Genomic DNA, 26,701 nt, shown 5'->3' with positions numbered 1-26,701 from the left:
AAGCTGCTACTTCCAACTTAAGCTACCAACTTAGCTTAAGCTTGTTTTCGCATTCCATTCGTTTTCTTGATAAAGTGCAAGCCCGTTTCGCGCAGTGCACGAAATCTCCTTGTCCAGTTAGCGAACAAAAATCTGCGACGAAATTACGCCACATGTGTTCATGCCACGAGCAAATTTTCAGCGAAGCTAACGTACGGTAGGCGGACAAGGGACAGCACTTTCATCTTAGGACGATTCTTTCAAGGGACGAACCCAATTTCGCCGTCCCATCAGGACGAGGGGTGGCGATGGCCGATGGCCCATGGTTTAGTGGGTGGGGGTCACGGACATCATATGAGTTCGTTGCGAGTGTGTGTGCGTGTGTGAGCGTGTGTGAGTGTGTGTATGCTGTGTGTGTGTGCGTGGGTCGTGAACGATTGTGTGAGCGCTTTTCAGGGGTGTGGGTATCGCGCTAAATGGACAGCCGCCCAGCTCAGACATTCGCACACACACACACATGCACACAAACACACACCTAGACACGCGAGTGTGTGTTTTTCAGGATATTTCACTGTGAATGTATGTGTATGTGTGTGTGTGTGGCCTCCAAACACGACTCTTCGGCTGTACGGCTTGTGTGCCTTGGGCGCGGGTCCATACACGGCAGCAGCATCAGCCACTTTGTCCAATTTTCAAACGGTCACTTTTTGAAACGAATTTTCCTCGCCGTCGCCAGCATCGCCGCCCGCCCCCCGTCCACCTTCCTCCACCCAAACCACTCACTCATACCACTCATACTACTCACACCACTCACACACCACCCATGCCACCGAACCGCCCTTAGCGAAGTTGTTCGCGCGGAGGCAATGATTCTAGGCCATGAAATCGACATTCGCATTTTAGAATCCACTTAACCACCGGCGCAAGAGAATCTCAGAAATCCACTATCTGCATCTTAAAGGCCAGCCTTTGATTTTGATTTAATCTGGAATTGAATTTGCTTGGCCATCGCTTATTTCAAAGTGGATAATTGCCATCAAGATTCGCCAGCAACGTATTGGCTTGTGATTACTTCTGAATAATCTATGCGATAGCATCATATCCTGAACACTTACATCTCGTAAATAAATCTTCATTTTATTATATTTTAATATTTGCTAGAAATGGAGGTTTGGATGATAAGTTATTTCATTTATTTTTTGCATTCTCAATAAACAAAATTATTTCGAAATCTCCGAGGCTCTTTTTGCCACGTCCTCCTTTTTGAAATTAAGCCGCGGATCCTTCAGCAAGGAGCTCTTGACCACCTCGTATTTCTTCTGGGACTCTTCGTGGGTGAGTGTCAAACGCTGTTGCACCATCCGCTTGTTGAGCTCCAGATCCTTCGACTGTTGCACCAATCGCTTGTAATCGTAGTTGTTGAACTGATTTTCGAATTTGTTCAGGAATCGATTCAGCGACTTGGACTCGGAAGTTAACTGGAATATATAATAATATGCAATATTTTAGCTGAGAAGTGTAATACTTAGGAACTTACATCTTCATAGTGCCGTTGCAAGTTGTTGAGCAGGCTGACAAACCGCGACTTGAGATCGTTCAGACAGGCATTATATGCATTTTGGGATTGCTCAGGAGTAAGTTCCTCCTGGTGCTTGTAGGGCACCAGATACGGGGCCAGGAAATCCGCGGGCTTGCTGGCAATTTCCTTCTTCAGCTCCTCCTCCTCCTCAAACTGAATGGTTTACATGTTAGGAATCAAAGTGCATACTTTATGATTAAGTGCCGCATTTACCTGTCTCATTCTGATGGCTCTGGCTGCTCCATTCCGCAGTGGATCGAATATGCTGAACTTCAGTTTCGGATCAGCCTTTTCGCACCTCCGCAAGTCGAATATGTTGTTTATGTCCTCGAAGATCTTCTCAAAGTTCTTCCTCAAATGGTCCTCGTACTGCAGTTGCTCGCACAGCAAGCGGTAGAGTTGGAGATTAGTGCGAGTTGGATCTAGAGGATTTGCCTGCAGGAGATTAGGGAATGGCTGTGTGAAGGCAACATAATAGTAATAATAATTATGCAGCCACTTGCCTTGTATATTTTGGTAAGTTTCTCATCGTATACGAGCTCTTTGCCATAATCCGGTCTTGGTGGCTTTGTAAATTCCACTACCGTGGCGGTGAGTGCTCCAAATGTGTAATGAAATTTCAAAACAATTTTATTTTGTTGAAAGAGGAACGTGCGTGTTGCAATATCATTTGCGCCCACATCATTAGCACTGGCTTTCAGAAACTTCTCAGTGACTTTCTGTTGGAGTGGGCCAAATGAATTGTTATACAAATGTTTGCTTACTAACCATGTTGTATTACTCACTTTGAGAACGTTGCCAGCTGGGGTGAATTCGAATTCCTTGTACCAACACTTGTCACTGCGATCCTTGTAGTGCAGAATCAGGGAACCCGGTTCCACCACCAACAGTTCCAAGGAATCGATTCTGGAAGCCGAATAGAAGTGCACCCTTCGCTGCTGCGAGGTGTCCGAGAAATATTCCATGGCTAAAGAAGTAGTAAATAGAAAGATATTAACAAGCTTGTCAGGATATTAAAACCAATACCCACACTTTAAGCTGTCATTTCGCCCCTTGTTGAATATCTCCTCAAACTGATCGGTGGCATAGGTGTACTTCACGTGGCGCATGAGGTCAGATCGGTTTTCATAGTACTCATACCTGACCTTGGGAATGGTGCACTCATCGTTGTTGAAAATGGTCAGCTGCATCACCTTGCCGTCGCGCTGGGAGTACGGAGAGAATCGCTCGTGAATGGCACCCTTGTATTGGATCTTCTTCTCGCAGCTGGGAAAACGCTGCTCGAAGTCGGCCAGTCCGATGTGTAGTCGCTCCACCCAGGAGCCAATGCAGTCCAGGTGCTTCTCCTCGCTGATGTCGCGCTCCTCATCGGCCACATTCTCATCCGAGGCCATCTTGTAGATGCGCATCTCGGGCGGCTCACCTGGCAGCATGTGCTCCCAGTCGCGGGTGTCCCGCAGATCCCAGCGCAGTTCACTCACCCTCTGGTGCTTCTGCTTGCACACATAGTAGTTGTACTCGTTCCAGATGCTATCCACCAGGATGTACTGCTTGCAGCCCGTTTCGCAGATGAATCCCGTCGAGGGCTCTATGAAGATGGCCGTGGGTGGAGCCTCCACCACGTCGCCATTGACATCCGTGTAGGTGGTCTTGGGCTTGATGCTCCATGGTGCATTGTTTATGATCACCACCCAGGCATGACTGCGCCGATAATGATGTCGATCCACGGCCAGCAGCTCAAGATCCTGTGCGGGATTAGCCAGTTAGCCGTTAATCCACGCTGCGAATGCGCAAGTGCATGTTTATCCTCACCTCCATTTGCTTGCGTATAATCTCGTCCTGAATCCGCTTCTCCTCTGCCTCCTTTTGCCTGTGCACCTCGGCCATGTCCTCGTCGAGATGACTCTTCAAATCGGGTAATCCGCGCAGCTTATACTTCTGGCCCTGCTTCTCGACCCTTGGCTTCACCTCCTCGGCCTCCACCTCGACGATGGGGTACGGGTACGGAATGGCCAGCTGGTCGTTGAGTATCGTCTCCTCGCGGGCCACGCCGGAAACCACCAGCGCCGGGTGTCCAGCTCCAATCAGCATGCTGACCAGCAGAGTGGCCATCTCGTAGGAGTTGCCCTTCCGCCTGCGCAGCAAGGTTTCCGGCGAAATCAGGCGCTTTGGCTGAAGGATAACATAAAAAATTTATATGGTATGCAAACTATATACATTATCTTTATAAAGTTTGTAATTTAAGTACAGAACTGCTTTTGATCATTCTACTTCTTTTGGTATAGAGTCATAACTTAAATGAGCACTTCAGAAATATTCTCTCTGAGTATAAAATACCTACATTCATTTGATTCTTTTATTAAGAAATCAATACCTTTGTAGATTTATACTTGTGTTAAACATAATTATCAACGACCTTGCCTAGCATATGATTTCCTCTCATTAGGCTAAGAATACGATATCTTGAAATCATCCCCCGATAAAAGTCATTGGAAGCCAATATGCAATTGCAGTACAAGAGTTTATTAGCCGCCTATAAATGTGCAGAGGTATATAGACCGAAACTGAGGAAACAGCATGCCAGTTTCCACGAAATTTGGCACAAACTATTGCGCAGCACGAGACAAAAAGGAAATCTTCGATTACCTTAGCAGCGTTTACCTGCCCGAGGAAAATTTATACCCTTATATATGGCCCTGTAAAAACAGCAGGAGTCAAGATCGTATGGGACATGTTTTACAACCTTGGAAAAGTTACATCCGTTTTGCATAGAGGATGGGAAGAACCCAGAGTTGGGAAATGAACCTGTTGAGCGGTGTGAATTCGTTAGGTTCAACTCGCAAAAGTTCAATATTGAAATATGGGATAAAATGTATCTCAAAGATGTAGTATCTTAATCTTATAGATAAAACACTTATATCTAACGTGTTTATTTATATTCTATATATTTTCGTATTCCGCATCCGAATTCCGAGGAATCGTTTAAAACCCACCAGGAAACTGTAACTTCTTGGCCGTTTTCCAAAGGGGGTATTAACCATATAGTGTTTACTCATGCCCGCCCGCTCATTGCGATGTGTTTTTCTTTTCGTTTTTCCCGATTTTCGGATGTCATTCAGTTGCCCAAAACAATCAGCGGTCTGTTTTCATTGCATCTCGACATTTCGGCATTTCGGCATCTTGGCATCGAGGTAGCATCGCTGAGACCCACTCCCATTTAATCCGCCTTCGGCCGATCCTTTGTCCCGATTGTTGTTTACCTGCACATCTGCGACTGCCCCGTAGGTGGCTGCGTGACCCCGTGCCATTCATCTTCCTTGCCGTTCCGCGAAGACTTAGGAGACAATCCCGCCGTTGCCAGGAATTCTGTGCATGTGCGTCCGAATCTGTGAAGCGTAGCGAAGCGGCCATTAACGCGGGAAACGCTGCCAATTATTGTGGGCCTGGGGTTCCTTGTTCCCGGTTCCTCAGTTCCTCAATTCCTCAATTCCTCGGTTTCTCGGTTCCTCGATTCATCCTGCCCCTGCAGTCGTTGACACATACGCACTCCGAGATTGCAATTGTCATTGCAGCAGCGGCTGCGTCGCACTCGGAAAATTCAAATGCACAGAGCTCTGGTTTCGGCTGTGGATTTGGCATAAACCTAGATCTTGCAGGATCTAAGTGTAGGTAGGTGATGCTAGCACATTGATATGATATATGGTAAGATATTAGATATAGATAGCAATAGTACTTCCTAAGACCACATAGGGTAGTGCATACTGCTTCGCGGGAAAGTTGCACGCCACCAAGGAGCTAAACAGGATTCTCGACGTGTGGAGGGTCCTGCACCTTTCCACCCTGCGCAGCTACGCCCCGTCGCTTCGCAGAAGGCCATTAAAATGCAAAATCGCCGTGTGAAGCCATAAGAATCACAATGAGCCCCGGAGTCATCAGCTATCAGCGGGGCGAACCGAACGAAGTCGCACTCACATTCACTGTTCGAGGTCAAACACTCTCGCTCACGCGCTCTTGCGAATCGATTAGTCAGCAAACCAGTCAGTCAGCGGCGTCTAATTGAATTCGATGCAAGCGGCATTACCTGGCCAGCCGATTGAGTCCTCCTGCTCCTCATCCTTCTCCTCCTTCTGCTGGCTTCACCGCGGTTCTTCTTTCCCAGATGCCCCGGCTACCAAGGCTACCCCGGCTACCCTGGACGCCGCTGCAGAGCCGCTATCACTGCGGTCGCGCGTAATAAGAAACGCTTCAAGGTTATTCGAACGTGTTAAATTAGGATCGGGCCTGGCAGAGCAGTCGCAACAATGGAGGAGCGAACATGTCGAAAACAAAGGGACGAATGCACAGCGAGAATGGAGCAACGGGCGCCCGGTTGCTCGAACAGGGGCCCTGGCTCAAATTACAGTCGGCGAAAGGGATAATGTCGCGATGATCGACTGGGAGATACCTCTGACTGTAATAACGATCGTAACACAACCAAAAAATATGCCATAGTCAACTAGTCAGTTAGTTCTGTTTAGTTCTGTTCAAAATAGTTTAGCATTTTACTTCAACGATATATTCATTTGAATAAGAAGAATCTTAAACCATATAATGCTGCTACCTCTTTTCCTTCCGCCGCGCTGATATACCCCACTGCACCAAGACCACTGGGTACGACACGACAACGTCCATCTGAAGGAAGAAGTACGAAAAAAAAGCGAAAAAAACTGCGCCAAAAGCGGCGAAAAATTGCGAAAAAGGGTGGCAAGTAACAGAGTCTGCCGAGACAGAATCACTTTCAGTTGCCACCCTGCTGAATGGCTGCCACTGCCACCGCTCGCGGGTCACAATCCAAAACAAAAAACAATGCGGCCGACGAGGGCTCAAGACGGGGTTGTCAGGCGGACTCACACACACACCCAAACACACACACACATAGGCGGCCTTCCCTCGTTGACACAATGCAGTAGCCCCACACCCACCAGAAAGACGCCTCATACGTAGCATACACCCACACCCCAAACCGCCGTCGTCGTCGTCCTCGTTAGACTAACCTGGGGGCGAAGGACTCGCTGGTGAGGCACATCGCTTATCGGGATGCATAATGAGCCGCTGCCATCTTTTCCACAAGAGCGCTGAAACAAAGCGGTGAAATTCAGCGCGATTCCTTTGGCCGTCGTCGAGCCGAGCCGGGTCGAGTCGAGTCCTTGCGCGTTCTGGCGCTCTGGCGTCCTGGCGTCCTGCCTGATGACGGCCATAAGACGTCAGCCAGGACGTCGGGTGTGCGCCTCCTCCAGGAAATCCCCAAGCCGGGCCTTTTGCGGGTGAGCAGCGTGTGTAAGTTTTTAAATGAGCACACACGATGAAAATCAGCGACTTAACCCCTTTATGATAATGTACTGCACGGAAGTGTTATTGTCCTGGGGACAAAAGGACACACGGCGCCGCTAGTGTCGCCATAATACGCGCAATGCCACCATAGCACCACACCCCCACCACCATCTTCCGGACCCATTTAACCGCCCAAGCCCAGCTATCCCATCCCAACCCAATCCAAACCATTCCATGTCATCCCATCCCGTCCGAAATCCGCTCACTATTTGCGCGTCTTCGTTGATATTGCGCCCCTGGATGTACGTGGATGTCTATGGCGCCATTCCCCATTCACCACGCTGGGGTTTTATTATTTGCCCGGCTTCCCAGCTTCCCAGCTTCCCAGCTTCCCGTTTCCGCGACCCAGGATCCCGGGGCACATAAAAGTCCCGGCCAATAGACGCTCTTAAAAACGGCCAAGATTAAGATATAAACACGCGAAATTAAGACATTTGATTTCCCCGAACCGTCAGTCAAAGTCGCTGCCTTTCAGCTGGAGCTTAATGGCGGTTTTGTTTGGCGGTGGGCTTACGCTGAAATCCCATCATAGTTTCGCTCATATCCTCGAAGGAATTACATACAGGATTTATTAATATGGGACACGCGGCACTAGCCCAGTTTTGAAAGTGTCCAATACCTTGAAAAGCTCGCCACTTTCATGATAATCGGTATGGAAACAGTTTGGGCTTAGGAATGCCATGATATTTAATAAATCATAGAACTCAAGAACTGGCATTCTTTCCTAATCAATAGCATCACTCCACATATGAGCAGCTGTACATTAAATTTGAGCCCTGCCATCGGGAGGCATTCTTATTCAATATCGCGCTGTCTGAGCCAAGCGAGTGTGTATACGACGATGATGGTTTTAAACTCCGCCGTTGTCTTTGGGATACAGAGCCCGTGTACAGCCGGTGGACAGAGGCCAGCCAAGTGATGGAGTGGATGGGCGATGGGAGATGGTCGAGGGCATGTGAGAGGATATGGACGTGGATGTGGATGTGGATGTGGCGGTGAATGTGAATGTGGATGTGGATGTGCTGGAGTGGCACCCACCGACTGCCAATGCGGCATCCTAACGACGGCGCACAACTTACAATCACAGATTCGATCCAAGTCACATGGCGTTGCCCACAGCGAGGATAAATGCGACGGACAGACGACGTCGCTAAGAACCAATGTGGGATGAGGTCGCGGCCATCGGGACTGGGACTGGGACTGGAACTCGGAACTCCGGACGGAGGACGGCGGACGGTGGACGGCGGACTGCGGACTGCGAACTCGAGTGATGTGACGGGGGTCGCGAATCCAGACAGATGCGGACACTGATGCGAGGACTCGGACACAAAGTCGATGTGTGTTTGGTTTGGTTTTGGTCTGCTTTTGAGCAAAGGAATACGCCACTCCGTCGCGGGCAAGGCGAGTAAGTGGACCCGACGAGTCCTGCAGTCGACAATGGTCGACGGTGGAGACTAGATGCTGCACAGCGAGAAATTATGGCCACATACTCGTATGTAAAGCGGTATACAAACTCACTTTCTCACTTCCCTCAGTGCTTGCAACAAAATACGTTCTTTATCCACTGGCAACCCTTTGAATATGCCACATCCTTGTCCTGCTGCACAAGTGCCAAAGTGTAAAACCATAAGTTTCATACTTTATATTCAAATTATGCGCTCGTAAGAAGCAGCTCCTTATTGTTCGCCGTGTAGATGTGTAGATGGTCGACGCTCAATGGCCGCGGCAATGGCCGTGTCAGCGACAGCGAAATTGGCGTCTAGTTTATTGTAGCCACGAAGGCTGTTGGCCATTGCCGGAGCACCTTTGGCGGTGGCACGTGGTGGGTGGCAAGAGAAGATGGGTGGTGGAAGATGGGTGGGTCAGCGGTGGTTGCGGATGTTCTGCGACTTAAACCGACCGTGGCATGGTAAACAGCAGCCGCGGGGCTGAAAGGTCCTGGTAGCTGGTAGATGGTAGCTGGTAGATGGTAGCTGGAGGTAGGCAGGCTCGGTTCGCTCGCCCGTCTGACCATATATGGCCAAGTTCTGCCTCCTGCCTCCTGCCTCCCGCCTCCTGCGTCCTGCAGCCAACGTCCTGCGAACGTCTGGACGCGAAGACCCGCTGCCAGTTTTCCGTCAGGGAGACGCTTTTCTTTGTCAAAGGGTTGCAACCGTGCCGAGTCGCCGAGCCAGGGAAATGAGATAGGGATTGCAGTTCGCTGTTCGCCGTTCGCCGTTCGCAGTCCGCAGTTTGGGGCCACCTTTTCGTCGTTGGGTCTTTTTTGCCGGTGGCACTTGGCCCGATCTCGAGTGAATTGCTCTCGAGCCGAAGGAAATCGATATGCGCATAGTCAGCGGGGGGAATGGCGAACGACGTGTATCTGGAAGATGTCTTGCCGCATTGTTGCTTCCCTTTTTCAGCTGCTGCTTAGTGCTGCTTGGTGTCCTTAAAAATTGTATTTCATACTTAGCAGTACGTTCCTTTAAAGTGTAAGATTAGCCAAGAAAATGATTGTTTTAGGGTTCTCCTCTTATTTGGCTTTGCATTATATAACATATTCATAATTTTTGATATTTCCCAGCAGATTAAAGGGTATTCCCGCGTCGCAGTTACAGCAATCCCACCCTAGCCACTTATGTTCGCTAAAACAGCGCCACTGCTGCTGCTTTTTGTCACTGAAGTCGAAAGACGACAAGGTTCGCAATTGCGAACTGACCAAGCAACACGACACGACACGCTATTCTACATCGCTGGAACTCCGCGACTCGGTGCACTCAACCGGAAGCGACAGCGATTTCATCCCCTCGAGGCAGGGAACATCGCGCTGTATCGCATCGTATTTGGTTTCGCCCAGCGACTTGGAATGTCCTGCTCCGGCTCACCTCGCACCTCGCACCAAAATCGAAATCAAAATCGAAAAATGATGAATGCATGGGAACAAACGGAATATTACAAGATCAAAAGGCAGCTCTCATTTCCGGAAGAAAGTGCGCATCTAGTGCCATAATCATTGTGGCCTAGATAGCATATCGATTTATTGGACTGTCGGCGTATTTTAGTGACATCTGTAGTTCAGTCGGAATGTTACGCCTCCGTTTCCGAACTCGTAGTATATTGTCAGGGGACCAAGGCCCAGACATCTGTTGTCCAGAGTTTGGTTAATAGAATGTCCATTTGCTTCTTTTTTCACCCGTTTTTGTAAGCTTCGCTAACCCTCGTTTTCTTATCAGCTAAATGAATTCTGTGGAATCGCGAGACATTATTATTTCAAATCGATTTGGACACCGATTAGAAATATACGTTTTTCTAGCAGTTCATTCCATAAGATTGTTCTAGCATACAACAGGATTGGGGATATGGAAATGGGAACCTGCCCATTTTGGCAGCCACTCAACACGTGCATAAAATCGCGTTTTATCGCTTTCGACGCCGTCGCATCCTTTTGCGTTTGCGGGCACTCGTATTTCTTAGCGACGAGTGAATGCCAAAGGACATCGCTCTTGAGTTTACAGCGTCAGCGCATATCGCCATCATTTAACCGCATTGTGGCGTCTATACCCTTTGGCACTTATTCCAAGGGGCTTATCGGTTTTGCAGGGGTTATGGACACAATTCAAATGAATAAATGTTTTCTAAGTTTTTTATTTTAGATATATTGTATAAGGATTCAAGGTAATTCCCGTTTTTTATATACATTTTGGTACTGGGTATCTGGTAGTAGAGTACACCCCACTCCATCTTCTTAGCTGCAGTGCGGGAAACGTCGAACACGTTTGAAAAAAGGCGCAAAAGAAAGCCTTTTTTGAAGTGGTGGCGTAAGTTCATATGAATGGATATGCGCGGCTAGGAAGTGCCAGTTCACATGGGTGTACGAATTGAAATTATCCTTCTCAAAGGATCTAAGGTGTGCAAGGAAATTCTGTATATGATTCTTAGAACCTCAGTTTAAGGCCTAATCTACTATGCCATATTAAGTTTTAAATACTTCTCAATACACTTTCTCAAAACTCAGTTGGTGACTTAATGCATTTTTAAAGCACCCATTTATCCCCATGCAATTGATACGAGTAAAAGTAAACCGGCTAGACTGGCACATAAAAATAAAATGAAAATAATTACTTTTTGTAACATACAAAGGAGAAGGAAAAAGGGCAAAAACTCAGACAAACTTTTTCTCGTACTCTGGCAAACCCTTTTTGGTTTAGAACAAGAAAAAGAATGCAGACAAGAAAGTAGAAAAAACTGTGCCAAACAAATTGTGTGATTATTTTCGCAAGAGTGTCAAGAACGAAATCGAATTCGAGCGTTTGGCATATAAAGGTCAAGTACTATGATCGGGTTTTCCGGGATCTATAGCCATATGAACTATATAGATGGGATACATCGGTTCGTACCAAAAAGTCGACTTTTCGGCATCTTGAGCTATGTAGTTATAACTAATCTGGCGCGCTGTTTGAACACTTGAGTGTGCAGCTTTGCACTTACATATTTTCGCCGCATAAGCATATGTGGTTGTGTGTGTGTGTGCACACTCATTTATATATCCTGGCATATGAGTATAAACAAATAGTGGCGAGTGTGTGTGTGTGTGTGGGTGCACATGGCTGTTTTCGGACCTATAGCAATTAGCAACTGATTGAACCTGTATATAAGAGCCGGGCTGGCTAGCTGCTGCCCGTATCTAACGTCGTCCATCTTAGGTGCAAAGAATATCTTAACAAAGCTCTGCCGAATACATAAGATGCGGACGGACCGAGGCGAGGATACGAGAAAAAGTGCATGTGTCTGCGCTATTTGCATGTGGCTCGCACTCGACTGATTCTCGGACCAGGATACGAAAACTGGGCGGTTGTGGTATGCTAGTGGATGTGTGTGTTTGGTTGTGTGTGTGTGTGTGTGTGTGTGCATTTCTTGCCTTGCTCTTCCACTTGCTGCATATAGTTTAATTTTGAAAAGGATTCGTCTGCCGTTGCTAGAGCTCTGGCCAAAAAGGACATCTCACTCGCACTTGCGAGCCGGCATTGCATCCTCAAGCTCGCTGTCCCTCTCGCTCGGGCTTCCGCAGCAGGACATTTGCCGATGCGATGCGGTGGAGGCGAGTCCGTAAGTGGCCAGTAGTTGATGGTCGAAAATGCTGCGTCTGGTTGTCCTGACTGCCAGGATGCCGGACTGTTGGGCTGCCGGGCAGCAAAGGCTCCATCCATGGCTACCTCTTCAATTGTTTCAATTTCCCTGCTTCAGCTTGCTGGAAGAGCAAAGGAGACCAAGGCGGCGTCCAGCGGACGACGGCCTGCATTTGGCTTAGATTGGAAGGACAAATTCCAGCCTGGCCGTTTGCCTTCTTCTTACGCGGCATCCTGGCCAAAGACCAGTGTCACACACACACACACACACACTCGCATACACACACTCCCAGGTAAATGCTGCCTGACAAAGGAGCCAGGACTCAGGACTGAGGACTCGGGACTCGGGACTCAGGACCAAAGGGGTGGAGGCGCATTAAAACAAAGGAGCTGCTTCGAGCTCGAATATGCAAATCATAGGAACATAGAAGCAGCAGCTATGGCAGCAGCACACAAAATAGAATACCACGAGTGCATGGCCAGCTCATTTTAAGGATAGGAAGGGCATGCAGGACGACGAATGGACGAACTGGGTCCAAACAACTTGCGAGAGCTGCGGTTTTGTCTGCTCAAATCGCCTTAGCTTAGACAAAACTGCAGATAATGGCCAAGGAGGCAGGGTGTTTCGCTCGGGTTTAGGTAGGAAAGAACTGCCAGCATGGGCATCTTGCCGGACCGAACCGGACCGGACCGCCCAGGTCAGCACAATTGCGGACAACGGATTAGACTGTCTCCAGGCGACGATGCTCGGCTCTACTTGACCATCGCAAATATATCTGCACTACATGAAATCAGGTGCATGTGAAGGGAACCTCATCGCGAACTGCTACCAAATAGTTACGCATTCAATATGTACATTTGCTTCAAGTGATTTTAATATTTTCTTAAGTCTATTTCTTACATATATAATATATCACACATTATATAATATTATGAATGATTAAATATGTTCTAGTATAAGACTAGAAGTAGGCAACATCTTTTTACCAAATGTAACCTTGCAAAGGACTAAATAATTATATCAACTTTTGTCTTACAAAAGCAAAGAAAAATTCTGAGAAATAAACTGGTTGATATTTTTGAAATCTCGATAAATTTCGATTCCAGGTGATTCATATTTTTGTTAATCTTTGGCAACCATCAATGTCAACTCTGATCCAGCCTGGTAACGAATTGAATTCCCCAACGCAATTGATAGTGATCGAAATAGAAATAAATGATCGATGAGCTGATTGAAATGGGCAGGGACAAATCGAGTTTAAGGCAAGGTGCAAACAAGTACGCATCTAGGGATATATTTTTAGTAGATCCCAGTGTACATGTAGCCGGGAGAAACGCACACAAGCATGAAGAAGCACACACATGCATACTTAGAAAACTCGTGTACACACATTTATCTTTTCGAAGGCAAAACTGAAAATTTTGTTTTAGGAACAGTTATACAAAGACAATGTGAGAGGATGCAGATTCCCTGGCCGGGTGGGTGTTGGTAGATGGTAGATGGTAGTTGGGTGCGGAAAATCAAGCGCACACGTCTTCTAGCATATGTACACACACCAACACACCGACACCAACACACACAAACACAGGCACACGTTTGAACGGAAATCAGCAAGGACCTATGCGTGTACATATAACCAACCATCGGGGGTGACCAGCGTCCAGCGTCCAGCATCCAGCCCAGTGCGCCTTCATCTTTCAATTCACGCGAAAATTTCCTTCGCCATCCGGAGGTGTGACACGAGGGGTTGGGTTGATTCAGTTGATGGAGGCTGGAGGGGGGAGGGGGAAGGCTGCGTTGGGTTGGGTGAAAGGACATCGCAGGACGACGGTGACAACGACGCGGGTTTGCCAGAGTTAGGGAGAAAGTGAATTGAGTTTAGTCGAGGACGACGAATTCGTAATTGTACACACACACGCAGCAACATTAAGGCATCCCGCACACACACGAACATACACACACATCCGAAAATGGGGGTTTTGACCATCTGAAGGGGTGGTGAGGTGGGCGGTTGGGCGGCTGGGCGGTTTTGGTGGCTTGGTGGCTAGGACGAAGGCGGCTGGCAAGGAGCTGCAGATATGAGAGAAAGTCCGGCGGCCAAAGAGAGGACGAACGAAAATGGAAAATGTTGCCTTGGTGGACACAATGGACAATGGACAATCGGTCGGGTTGGGCACCGCTGGCTAAGGGGGCGGGGTGGGGTTTTAGGTTGGCCGATGAAAATCTGAAGTATATATACCCAAAAACACACAAGAGCACACACACACACACTCTAGCACGCACATTGGCATAAAGCAACAACTCTAAATTTTCGCAGCAGCAAAATTTACGCTAAAGATGCTGATGTGCCTGCGGATGCTAAGAAGAATGTGCGTCTGTGTGGGTAGTGTGTTGCCAAACTGCTCCAGTGTGTGTCCAGTGAGTGAGCCTGTGTGTGTGCGTGTGTGTGTGTGTGTGTATGACGAAATGAAGCGACCCGGGCAGGCTGCTTGGCTTTTTAGTGGCAAGGATATGTTTCTTGCCAATGCGGCCCCATGCCGGCCATCTGTACTCGTGGTCGTCCGTAGTCCGTAGTCCGCCGTCCGCCGTCCGTTGTCCGCTGTCCGCTGTCCGTTGTCCGTATTCCTGCGTTATTGTTGCTCCTTGTTGTGTATACGCCTCTACTTATATGTACGACTCTACTATATCCTTGGGCCTGTGTTTTCGTGTGCGTGTGCGTGTGCGTGTACGTGTGCGTGCGATTGTGCTTGTGCGTTTCGGACATGGATTCAAAAACCTTTCTTAGCGATTTCCCGAAAGGCAGTAACTAGCAACTCTGGCGACACTGCTGCTGTCTTTTTCGTTGCCGTTGTTGTTATTATGGTCAGTGGCCGCCTTCGTTGGCCAGATACAATAGGGAAATAGGGAGCTATGTATGTGCGATTGTGTGTGTGCGCTGCGCAAATGTTTTGCATAGCAACTACTAAGTCTACGACCTCAAATGCCTATATGTACACGCATTATATAAGATCGTAATCTCGGGGCTATCCCACGATGGTGCAAATACTTGTCAGGTTTTTCATCTCGCACAACTAATCAAAATACACTTGCCTTTAAGTTAATAGTCTTAGATTGCTTTGCATTGATAACAACTATATATACGATATGGTTTTCTATTTATACCTTGAGTTTAGCAGCTTGGCAATAAAGAAAAACCTAAACTTCTTAATGCGGAGCACGTCTTACATGTTGTATACAAAGCATTGAATATGTTGTGCACTAATTATCAAAAGAGTGTGCAATTTATTAATAACACAGACACTGTAGTGTGTCATTTAATGGCAAACACAACTAGTTATCATGCCTACCTGGTGTTTAATTAGATTAAATGAAATATTAAATGCAGGAACATTTGCAACAAAGTTTGCTATCACATGATATTCGCAGATAAATAGTTTCTTGTCCCATAATTTGAGTTCAATTATTTCGCCAACTGACATTTCGAAACCGCAGCAATTTGCCAGCAAAAGTCGATGGAGAAACCACCACAATACCCATATCTTTGGTGTCCGCAGTGGCGATCGAGTGTCCGTTGCAGAATTCCGGTTCCTTCGGCGATCGCCGGTCACGCTCCAGCGAAATGAGCGACGAAAAGAGCCAAGAAAGCCGCTCTGTGGATTCGCCTTTGATTCGCCTTGTTCTCAAGAACTCAGGAACGGGGGTTTCCCAAGAGGGGGGTTTCCCCGTGGGGTCACCACCCCCTCTGCCACCATAAACTTCGTTCGGTTCGGGCGGCAAAAAGCCGAAGACGAGCACGAAAAGCTGCTCTCTCACTGGCTCTCTCCCTCTCGCTCTCTCTCGCTCTCTCTCTCTCTTAAGGACTCTCAGAACTCGGCTCTTTGCGAAACGGGCGCGAAAGAGAGGCGAGCCCACGTAATCTGCGATGAAGGCATGTATCAAAACAAAGCGAGGAAAACTGGCCGCACAATCACAACAGCAACAACAGCAGCAACAACAACAACTGCAGCACATGACAGCGGGAAAACGAAAACTAACAGAATTATCAGTGACGATAGAATGCGCACCCCCTACTGCGAAAATTAGACACGGATTTCGGCTAGGTTTTTCACGTTCATCTCGCAGATCCTTTCGCCCGTTTGATAGTTGTTGCGGAGCGTTTAAGGAAGCAGAAAATAGCTTAGCTAAGCGCAAGCAAATGCCTCCTGAGGTTACACACAGTCTTACACTGGAAGAAATGCAGTTTGGAAATGTTACCTACAACTAATACAAAATAAGTCAGTTTAATATAATGAAGAATAGTAAACACTTTCAAGCAGGGAATAACTTTTCAAGCAATATCAATTATTTACTTGTATTAAATTTGGTTTTTAATAACTATAATCTCATTGTTTAGTTAATAAATTAATTAACTAAATTTCGGGTTTTTTGCAAATTGCAATATTGTTCTTGCTAATAACTCTAGAAGACTATTTTTCTCTCTGTGTCACACACACACGTGGGCGCAAGAAAGGAGGCCGAAAAGGATGTGCGTCTCTCAATCGCAAAAAGCCTAGCACGAGTATTGCGTCGTCTTCGTTGCACACAGCTGTGTGTCCGCGCGAGTGTGTGTGTGTGGGGGTGTGCTGGTGTTGGTATGTGTGCCAGATATGTATGTGTGTGTGTGTGAGTGGACACTGGCCTGTGGTTGGGCCGGCCAAAATGCGAAAATGCCAAAATGCGAATATTGCGAACGGGGCAGCCAAAGCGAGAGGACTTCTTCGCCGCCGTCTTGACCGTTATTAATCATTGTACATTTGGCTGTCACCGAAAAAGGCCGCGAAATTCGCCAACAGTGAGAGCGAAAGAGAGCGCACGAAAGAGAGCGAGAGCGAGAACGAGAGCGACTCACGCACACGTAAAAGAAACAAAAACGACAACGACAACGGCAACTACAAAACTACTAATACCAAGGCAGACCGACTGACCAGCACACAACCACCACTGCAGGACGCATACATATGTGTGCGAGTTTGTGTGAGTGTGTGTGTGTGTGAGTGAGAACGAAACGCCGCATTTCGTGGACGTGCGACTTTAAATTTCCCGTGACGTCGCCGCCGTCGTCGCCGTGCGGAAATTCGCCGCGCTAAAATCAAAATTCACTCAAGTCCGTCGCGGTAGTTTGTCGCCGCACGCTAGCCGCTCAGGTTCGCACATCCACGTCACAGCGACGCAGCGTCACAATATCACAATATCCTTCGACGAGCGCGAGAGAGAGGTCGCTTCGCACCGCATCGCACCGCACCGCATGTCCTGCCGCTGAAATTCGCACGCCACAGCAGCGGTAAACATCACGCCGCATCGCGAGCACAGTGTTCGATTGTGATTGTCCGAGTGATGTTATGTTATCCTTGCAAATGAACAACAACATTAACTGAATACTGAAAACTAATAACTAAAAACTGCAACTGCAATCCATGTGAACTATATGTATCGTGAACCATAAACATCGCCGGTCGAGATAATAATAAACAGAGCAAATACAAATAGCTGCGCTATCGCCGAGTTTATCCCGCCTTCGCTGGAAGAAGGCACCGATCACATTTCGCCCCCGGAAGTTACCTAAAAGGTTAGTATTTGCATAAATCGGTGTATTTAACCATTAGCAATGTGTCATTGTCAGTTATTCATTTATTAATAATAGTTAACTGAGTGAGAATTTCCATTATTGGTGACAGCAACAAATTCGCAACTTGTTTAACAAATTATTTATTAAAATCGGAAACCGACATTCATTTTGACGAACTATCGAAAACTTTTCAAAACTACAAAAACGTGTTATTTTTATACATGCCCATTTTGAAAATATTAGATGTGTATTTCTTTGTTTATTTGCAAATTTATTAGCCTAATTATAAAGCATAATAAATAAAAATCTTTGTAGGTCTTTAAAACAAGGTCTCAAGTAACAGCATTTTACAACAATGAAAATTGTAGCCAAAATATATACTGTAGGTTAAGTTATACGTGAAAGTACCTTCATATTTATAGTAAAACCGCTGTTTTGGTATTTTGCTTATTATTATTCAGGAGATTTAGGGAATGTCAAGAATATTCTCAATAATAATATTAGTAACCATTTCCTTTGCTATTGAATACTTGTGTTTAATACAACTAACTCCATACATAGATTGGGTAGGTCATGTTTGTTTTATTCTTTTTCCCTTCGAGTTTATCTTCCAATCTATGATTGTCAATCTATGAAATAAAGCAACTCAATATGTTACAAAGTTCGTAAAATAAAGGCAAAAAGAACTATAATGAAATAAACTCTCCGTACAATTGAACTAAATATATAATTCTAATAAAATAATATTATATAATATTATTTATAAATTTTTGTATCTTAAAAGAGTTTGAGTAATGAGATACATTTCCGTGTTATCAAATACTAACACAGATCCTGAACATCCGGAATAATATTATATAATATTATTTATACATTTCGTTATCGACTTTTATCATTTCCTCTATCTATCAAGATTTCATTGAAATGCAACATTAACACAAACAGGAAACCGGTTTTAGTCCCTTAATGTATGCAATACTTTTTACCTCTATTAAGATATTGCGATTTTATACGATAACGAGGCGCGTATGTTAAAAAGATACTTTCTTATCGCTGACTTAACTGTCATCCGTTTTGTTAAGATAACACCTAAAATGATGTTTTTGAAAAAGTTCCGGATGGTCAGGATCTGTGACACTATTTGATAACACGAAAATGTGTCTCTTTATTCGATCTCTTTTAAGATAAAAAAATTTATAAATAATATTATATAATATTATTCCGGATGTTCAGGATCTGTGTTAGTATTTGATAACACGAAAATGTATCTCATTATTCGATCTCTTTTAAGATAAGAATTTTAAAATAATATTATATAATATTATTTTATTAGAATTATATATTTAGTTCAATTGTACGGAGAGTTTATTTCATTATCGAAAAACAACTTCATTACATCATAAAACGCAAAGTATCGGGCTATAATTGCGACCGGAACTTTAAGTTCATGAATCGTATGAAAGGCTCCAATAAAGACATTTTATACATTATTTATTTATATAAACAAATGTGTCAACTCGATGAGTTATTTCAATTAGTATTGCCCATATACATATGATCCTTAGCCGCCTCCATAAAGTTCACAGCGATTCCCCCGACAAATAAACTCGTTCCCCTGCGAAAGCCGGGCACAACATTAATCGGGCTAATCATAAACCAAAACACACAATAAAAGGTGCAATAGTGCTTAAAGCCACATAGATCATTGGTGCCAACAGGTCCAACATTACAGCAGACACATGGTTTATTTGCACACACATAACTGCGGTGAGGAAAGCATCCCAGACAGTCACACACACACAAACACACACTAACACCCAGAGACACACACACTAGCAAACGATTGGGTTTGGAGCAAAGCAACTTTTTCTTTTATCTACGGAATTCTTATTTTTATGTGTTGCCTCTTTTTTGTGTTTTATTTCTTTCTGCATTAGCACAAACGAATGGAGCTATCAAACACTTGCACATATTAGTACTAGTTTCAGTCGTTGACCTCCATTCGCCAGACTCTCCCCCTTCCCCCTTCCAAACACCCCACACCCCACGCCCATACCATTTGACCCTCCTTGGTGTCCTTGCCACATGCATTGCCCCTCTGTGTCTGCGAGTGAGTTCAATACGAAGCCAAAGAAACGAAAAAATAGTAAATACAATAAAATTATAATTGTATATAGGAAAATCAGAAGCTCTTAGCCCACACACACACACACACACTCGTGCACAAACACACACAGAAACACACACGTGTAGGATGGAATGGCCAGACGGTTGGCCATTACAGACATACTGACGGGTATGGCCATTCCGGCATACATATGTGTGTCCTGTCCCGGCTAGGTGTGTGTGTGTGAGTGTGCATGTGTGCACAGCAGCAACACCAGACACAGACTGGCCCCCTCCACACTCACTAACACACTCGCACACACACACACACACTGACAAACTTGGTGTAATTCTTTTATATTTATTTCTTTCATCTTTTTCTGTTGTTACTAGATTTTTTACACACTTCCCACTGTCCCAGTTCGGTTCGTGAAAAGTTTAATGGCGAGCCGGCTAGGACAAGGACGGACCCACTGCAGAAAGCGAAAGTAAAAATTCTTTTCCTTCCACACCACCCCATCTCAACCCCACCCCACCATCTCCATGCCCATTCCCACTCACATTTCCCATTCGACTCCGCTGCTGAATGGCCAAAGACCTTGTAATTTTTATACAGCTGTAAAAGTTTTATTCGATATGTGTTTGGGTGCAGGTTGTTGGCAGGTCGCTGCTTCTCTGGATCTCCGCAGCTCCGGGATCTGTGGGTGGTGTTAGTTGAATGGAGTTAGCTGTATGGTGTTAGTTGTACGGTGTTTGGTGTTTGCTGTTTGGTATTAGGTGTTTGGTGTTTAGGTGGCCACCGTCGACCCAGTTATTTGCAGCTCTATTGGTTATGAGCAGTCAGTGTGTCTAAGTTTGCGGATTGGGTGTCAAGTGGGCAGGGAAATGGAGGCAGCAACTAGATTGGTATGCATTAAACCGCAGACTCAGCCAGGTGACAAACGCATACCTATTAGCAGTGATTACCAATGCAAATCATCGTTTATGTGTTAATAACAAAGTTGGATTATCTTCTTTGTACATTTGATTTAGTCTTAGCTTTAATTCCTATGCTCTAATTACAAAGTGTTCTTTTTATATAAAGCACATAATAGAGAAGCACATCCCAGATAATACCATTCAGATTAAACATTTGGCATAGCGATGTACCTCACACCTCTTGCTGCCCTACCAACTGCTCATTGCAAACCATAAGTTTGAGTTGGCCGAAACAACCAACTGAAGGAGATAAGTCCGGTGATTCAGGAGCCTCAAATTAATAGCTGGCAACGTGTAAACTCCATTTCAAGTGGCTTGAAAGCCAGCCAAGATGCCCCTTGTAAACAGCATTGCGATGGATGGCCAAAGCCAAACGAAAGACTCCTCCAGTTTGCTCATCTGCGCTCTCTTAGTTCTCGAAAGTTTCTCTTTCTCGAGAAGTTCGCTCTGCGAAGGCACACACACACACCAATTGGGACTTGGCCAGTATATTTGAATGCCATACATACATATATATATAGATATATGTATATATATAGAGATATACGTACATATATATATATATGCAGGGAAAGAAATCATGTGTCAGTCATGCGCAAAACGTGTTTTTCATTTTAAAATTGCACCATGGGGCGAGCTCTTTTGCATGCCTCACTTTCTGGAGAGATGGAGGCGGAGCATATTGTTGCTCGCTCAGGTTTCTGTTTTCTGCCTGCCTTCAACTTCGACTTTTGGCCAGGCCGAAAAAGACTTGAGAGCTGGCCCAAAAGACGCTGCCACTGCCACTGCTGCTGCTGCTGCTGCTTCTGTTGTTTCTGCTGCTTTTGCTGCTGCTGCTGCTGCACCTGCCGTTGCCTTTGGCAACACTTCAGATCTGGAAGAAGGAAAGCAGCGAGGCAGAAAAGCTAGGATGGACAGGAAGGCGCAACAGGCGTGCTTGGCATTGGCATGGATCCACATCCACATCCACATCCACCTCCACATCCATGTCCATGCCCACAGCAGGGCATAGTATCGCATAGTATCTCATCTCAAGTTGGGGGATGTTCTGCGCTGCAGCGCCAAGTGGCACGAGACAGGTAAACAAGTTATAAATTTGCGGACTCGGGAAAGTTCGGCCGACGAATGGCTTGTTCTTGTTGCTTATTCGTAGCTCGCGTTGCGCGCTGCATTTTGGAGCAGGCGCGTCGCGGCGCGAAGGCAACGCACCAATTAGCATATTCCATTGTCTCCCCGTGTACACACACACACACACACAGTGTCAAACTAACGAACGAACACACACACACAGAGACACAGGACTTTCGAGTCCTTTTTGCAAATTTGGCGTGCTTCGTGCGCCGAGCGAAAAAGAGGCAAGGGGCGTGACGCAGCTCATTTGCCTGCAAGAGCGTAGAGAGAGATTTTGTCATCCTGTAGTCTGTAGCTTTTTGTACGTACCTATGTACGTATATACTCGTGGAAACGATGCTACCACCTACACGTATACGCAATATAGCGCATACGCCCGGCTGTGCGGTTTATTTACACCGCGACTTGTCTGTAAAATTTTAAAGCGCGCGGCGATTTTATTGGAGCACCGTGCGAACATGCGAAACACCAGCCGCCACCCCCTGAACATCCTGGCACATCCTGGCACAGCCCGGTACATTGTGGCCCAACCTGACACCCCCTGGCAGGCAGCCCCCAACACCCCCGTCCGTTTTTAAGCCCCAACCCCCCCTTGAAAGTACATGGACGCGCGCACACGGCATTCGCCATTCGGCCGAGTACATATATACCGCTATGTGCCACACCGCTGGCGAATGGGAACGCATCGGTCCGCCGGGCGATATGCGTTATGCGATGGGCGATGTGCGATATGCGATATGCAATATGCGATATGCCAAGTGTGTCACGGTAATTAATTAAGAAACGCTTGTTGTTCTTCTCTCTTGCAGACGCCAAGCTGTTCGACAACGGCCTCAAGTTGGATATTTCCAGCTACCCCCACATGAACATCCGCATGGGCACGAAGGGCAAGCGTCCCCTGCGGAGCCTGACGCCGCGCGACAAGATCCACGCCATCCAGCGGATCCACGATGGCGAGTCCAAGGCATCGGTGGCCAGGGACATCGGCGTGCCCGAGTCCACGCTGCGCGGCTGGTGCAAGAACGAGGACAAGCTGCGCTTCATGTCCCGCCAGTCCGCCACGGATAACCTCTGCGCCGACGCCCTGGGCGACAAGATGGATGGCGGTGGCGTTGGTGGCGGACCTGGTGGCGGAGGTGGAGGTCTGCTGGGTCCGCCGGAGAAACGCCAGCGCTTGGATGGCGCCCTGCCACTGAACTTCTCCAACAAACTGAAGTTCGATGAGCTGGCCTTCAAGCGATCGCCGCTGAATGGCCTGGACTACAGTACAAACAAGAACCTGGCCGAACTGGGCTACAACGGGCTGCCCGTGGACTATGCGGCCTTCAATGGCGGGGTCAAGGCCAAGGTGTTTGGTGCCGACATCAATCGACCCGCCGCCGATCCCTCCCTGAACGCCATCAGTCCGCTCTCGAGCTTGACGCACCTATCGGGTCTCACGGGCATATCACAGTCCCCGCTGGCGATCAGTTTCAACGAGCTGACCACAAACCTCAACTTGCTGGCCCAGCTGAATCCCGGCCTGGCGGCCATGTCGGGCCTGAGCAGCTTTCCCGCGGGCGCTGGTAACCTGAGGACCCCCAAGCCCAGCGGCCAGACGCCGCTGCAGGTGCAGAGCCCCAGGAGCGACAGTGGCGATCGCTCGGCACAGGGACTGTCGGTGAAGAACTGGGCCAAACAGAAGCCGGTGGAGGGTGGAGGGCAGGGCAGCCTCAATCTGAGCATCAAGAACGAGGGCAAGGGTGGCGACATCAAGAGTCCGAGTCCTTCGCTCGCTCCATCGCAGATGGGCGGGCCCATGACGCTCTCCAATCTGGCCGAAGATCCCTTGCTCTACTGGCTGAAGTCGCAGCAGACCATGCTGGGCCTGAATCCCCTTTATCCGCCCACCATACCCATGGGCGTGACCAGTCCACCCATCAGATCTTCCACGCCACAGCACATGAGCCAGCTGGCCCAGACGCCGCCGATACCCTCGGCCCCACTGACACCCTCGTCCACGCCGTCGGGCAGTCTGGACGAGAAGAACGCGGCGTGGTACAACTGGTGCAAGGCGTTCGGGGCCAGTCTGCACACCCTGAATCCCAATGCCGCCACGCTGGCCGCCCTGCAAGCCAACCAGCTGCAGCAGCAGGTGGCCAGCACGGCCGCAGAGGGAGGATCCCTGGGAGATCCCTCGAACATCCTGTACTCCCATCTCACGAAAGAGACTGAGACGCCGTCGGTGAGAAGTCTGTCCTCCAACGAGCAGAATCCCGAGGCTGACGAGGCCACCGAGCCCGATCTCGACGGCGAAGTGGAGACGGAGGCGTCCGGCAAGCCGGAGGATCTCTCGGCCGCCGGCAAGGTGATGACCCCTTCGCAAAGTCCCATTGCCCATTCATCGGGCAGCCGGAGTCCCGAGCCAAAGGCGAAGAAGACCAAAACGCCGGAGACCACGAATCCCACAAGCGAATGCAAAAAGATCCTAGACAATATGCTGTTCAAGATGGGCGGCATGGAGGCCACTGGTGCTCTGATGCCGGAACAGGGCTCCGAGTCGGAGGGCAGCTTCCAGGACACCAGCAATCCGCACACGAACAACAACGATGTGAGTGCCAGCAATAACAATAACAACAATAACTCCAACAAAACGGACGAGGAGGAGAAGGCCAAGTATCTGGACTGCACGGCGGACGAGGACATCGAGGCCATCCGGCACGGCGAGAAGTTCCTGCAGTGGCTGGAGAACTGCAGCAATCCCCGCGTGACCGCCGTGCAGCTGATGCAGCTCCGCTTCCTCATAGCCGCCATCAAGTCGGGCAACGAGACGCCGCTGGAGAAGATCGAGAAGCCCGGTGCGCGCTCTGCCGGTCTGCCGGAGGACAGCGAGGAGCACGTCGCCGAGGAGGAGGGCAGTGGGCGGGGCAAGAGTCGCCGTCGCAAATAGGAAAAGCCAAAGTTGGCGCCCACGGAGCCAGCCACGGATACAGAGATAGAGGATAGCCCAAGCGGCGCACTGCCGGATGCGGAACCAGGACCCGGTGTCCTTGCTGCAGATGGAGATGCAGATGCGGATGTGGATGCAGATGCGGATGCAGATACGGATGCCGCCGAGGCATCGACGAGGTGCCACGTGTATGCGCCGGCCGTCTACCGATCGTCGGCCACCCTACTCAGCTCCCTGTTCTTCCCCCCCTACGAATTTGTACATTGTGACCTCGACGATGACCCCGACGACTGCCAGATCACGGGCGAGTACCAGCAGTACGACGAACTGAGCTCCAGCAGTTAGGCCACATGGCTGGTTGCCTCTTGGTTGCACGCCTCCTCCTCCACGCAGGACTCCACTGAATTTATCTCCTAGCTGTGAAACCTATCGAGCATACTTTCAGTCTCGTTCAATTCCACGCAATTCAATTCAATTCCATTCAATTCCAATCAATTCAATTCAATACAAATCCACTCCATTGCATTGTCTTAATTAATCGTACGGTTAACGTGTATATATCGAGAAACTCTATTTGTAGCTACTATGCATTTCATTTGAAAGGAAACGGAAACGGAAAAACATTAGTTACGTTTGTTTTGTTCAGCCAATGCATTCTAGGAAAAATGTTATAGTCTTTAGTTTTTTGTTACGAAACAAACATTTCGAACTGCAAGGTGTGTTTGGAAACAGTCGCGAATGGCACGCATTTGATATCAAACGTTTTTAAATTTCGTATATTAATAACTATGGAAATGTGCTCAAAAGAATTTTCTTAATTCGAAATTAATGCGATATTTAAATAAAAACATTTACAAATTTAAATGTAATTTTAAATACATGTTCAATAAAAAGTAATTAGATAATTTTTATGAAACTCTTAGAACTGCTGTCGTTTTTATTCATAGCTGATGTGTTGGATGATCTAAGTGGTTTTCAATATATGGTTCTAAAAGATGTATTATTATATACAAGCATAAATGGTTTTGCTCAAATTATTGGCCTGTTTAGAAGCCATAAACTTTGTAATCTACTTCCACCCAAGAAGGATGCATACGATTGGCATAATAAACTCACCAAATTGATGGGATCCTCCAGTGGCTCATACTGAATGAAGTCGGCGACAAACTTGGCAATTTCCTCCACACTCGATATGAGTTGCGTGTAAATAAACGCCGTTGGCCTGATGGTGGTGCAAACGAATTTCTGCCAGTTGGTTAAGAGCGGCAATTTATCAATTTATCACAACGCCTGCCAACTAAAGGGTACAGGATGGCACAAGGATGGTGGGCACTTTACCTGTACTTTGCATTCGTTGGGCAGAGCCAGGACCATGGCTCGTCTCTTTGGATAGCTGAGAACCAATTGCTTGCGGAAGTTCTCGGCGTACAGCAGGAGCAGCCGCTCCTTGGGCGAGAGGGTGTAGTACGTGGGTGGATAGCACTGGGGACTGTTTTCGAACTCCTCGACCGTTTCGGGAAAGGATAAATCGATCTTGCCGATATTCAGCGAGGGTTCGCCTTCGGATAAGCTGAATTCACTGGAACGCATTTCCTCCATTTCCGGCTCGTACTCGCCCTCCATTTCATCCGCGAAATCCGATTCCGACTGCGAGCGCCGCTGCTCGTCGATCTCCTTGAATTTGGCACTATAGCGACCCGGGTCGATGTTGCTCACCACCTTCTTGTACTTCTGAAATATTACTTTCGGCATTTTGGCGTATTGGCGTGGTTACGATTGCCGGCTCTTCAAAATAATAAACAGAAAACTTCCGTTTCTATAACTACGGTGTTTGTGGAAAAAATATATTTCTAGGCGGCCAGATGTGACAGGAATGGGAATATGTGTTGTGTTGTAGCAAAGAATATTCAAATATGTG

General features: G+C 47.4%; 2 protein-coding genes across 2 annotated transcripts; one reads left to right on the top strand and one right to left on the bottom strand.

The window, feature by feature from the left end:
- Nucleotides 1-1,149: 1,149 nt before the first annotated feature.
- On the bottom strand, nucleotides 1,150-26,701 carry LOC122621436 (coiled-coil domain-containing protein lobo). Its single transcript, XM_043799292.1, has 9 exons — nucleotides 26,122-26,701; nucleotides 25,900-26,028; nucleotides 3,371-3,730; nucleotides 2,589-3,303; nucleotides 2,344-2,525; nucleotides 2,062-2,277; nucleotides 1,772-1,993; nucleotides 1,517-1,711; nucleotides 1,150-1,457 (listed from the first exon to the last, which is right to left on the bottom strand). The coding sequence occupies exons 1-9, from the start codon at nucleotides 26,533-26,535 to the stop codon at nucleotides 1,200-1,202; spliced, it is 2,691 nt and encodes an 896-aa protein (XP_043655227.1). The 5' UTR covers nucleotides 26,536-26,701; the 3' UTR covers nucleotides 1,150-1,199.
- On the top strand, nucleotides 22,717-25,491 carry LOC122621437 (protein distal antenna). The gene is given in 1 exon segment (XM_043799293.1): nucleotides 22,717-25,491. A coding segment is annotated over 1 exon segment (2,412 nt). The 3' UTR covers nucleotides 25,129-25,491.

The sequence above is a fragment of the Drosophila teissieri genome, chromosome 3R, assembly GCF_016746235.2.
Source record: "Drosophila teissieri strain GT53w chromosome 3R, Prin_Dtei_1.1, whole genome shotgun sequence".
NCBI classification, from domain to species: Eukaryota; Metazoa; Arthropoda; class Insecta; order Diptera; family Drosophilidae; genus Drosophila; species Drosophila teissieri.
This window is presented reverse-complemented; position numbering and strand designations above follow the sequence as displayed.

Bases quoted from the DNA above. Each gene is read 5' to 3' on its own strand.
- LOC122621436 (XM_043799292.1), bottom strand. From the start codon at position 26,535: ATGCCGAAAGTAATATTTCAGAAGTACAAGAAGGTGGTGAGCAACATC. The intron at 2,278-2,343 runs GTGAGTAATACA...CCACTCCAACAG, and splicing joins CAGCTGGCAACGTTCTCAAA to AAAGTCACTGAGAAGTTTCT. The intron at 1,458-1,516 runs GTAAGTTCCTAA...TATATATTCCAG, and splicing joins TGCAACGGCACTATGAAGAT to TTAACTTCCGAGTCCAAGTC.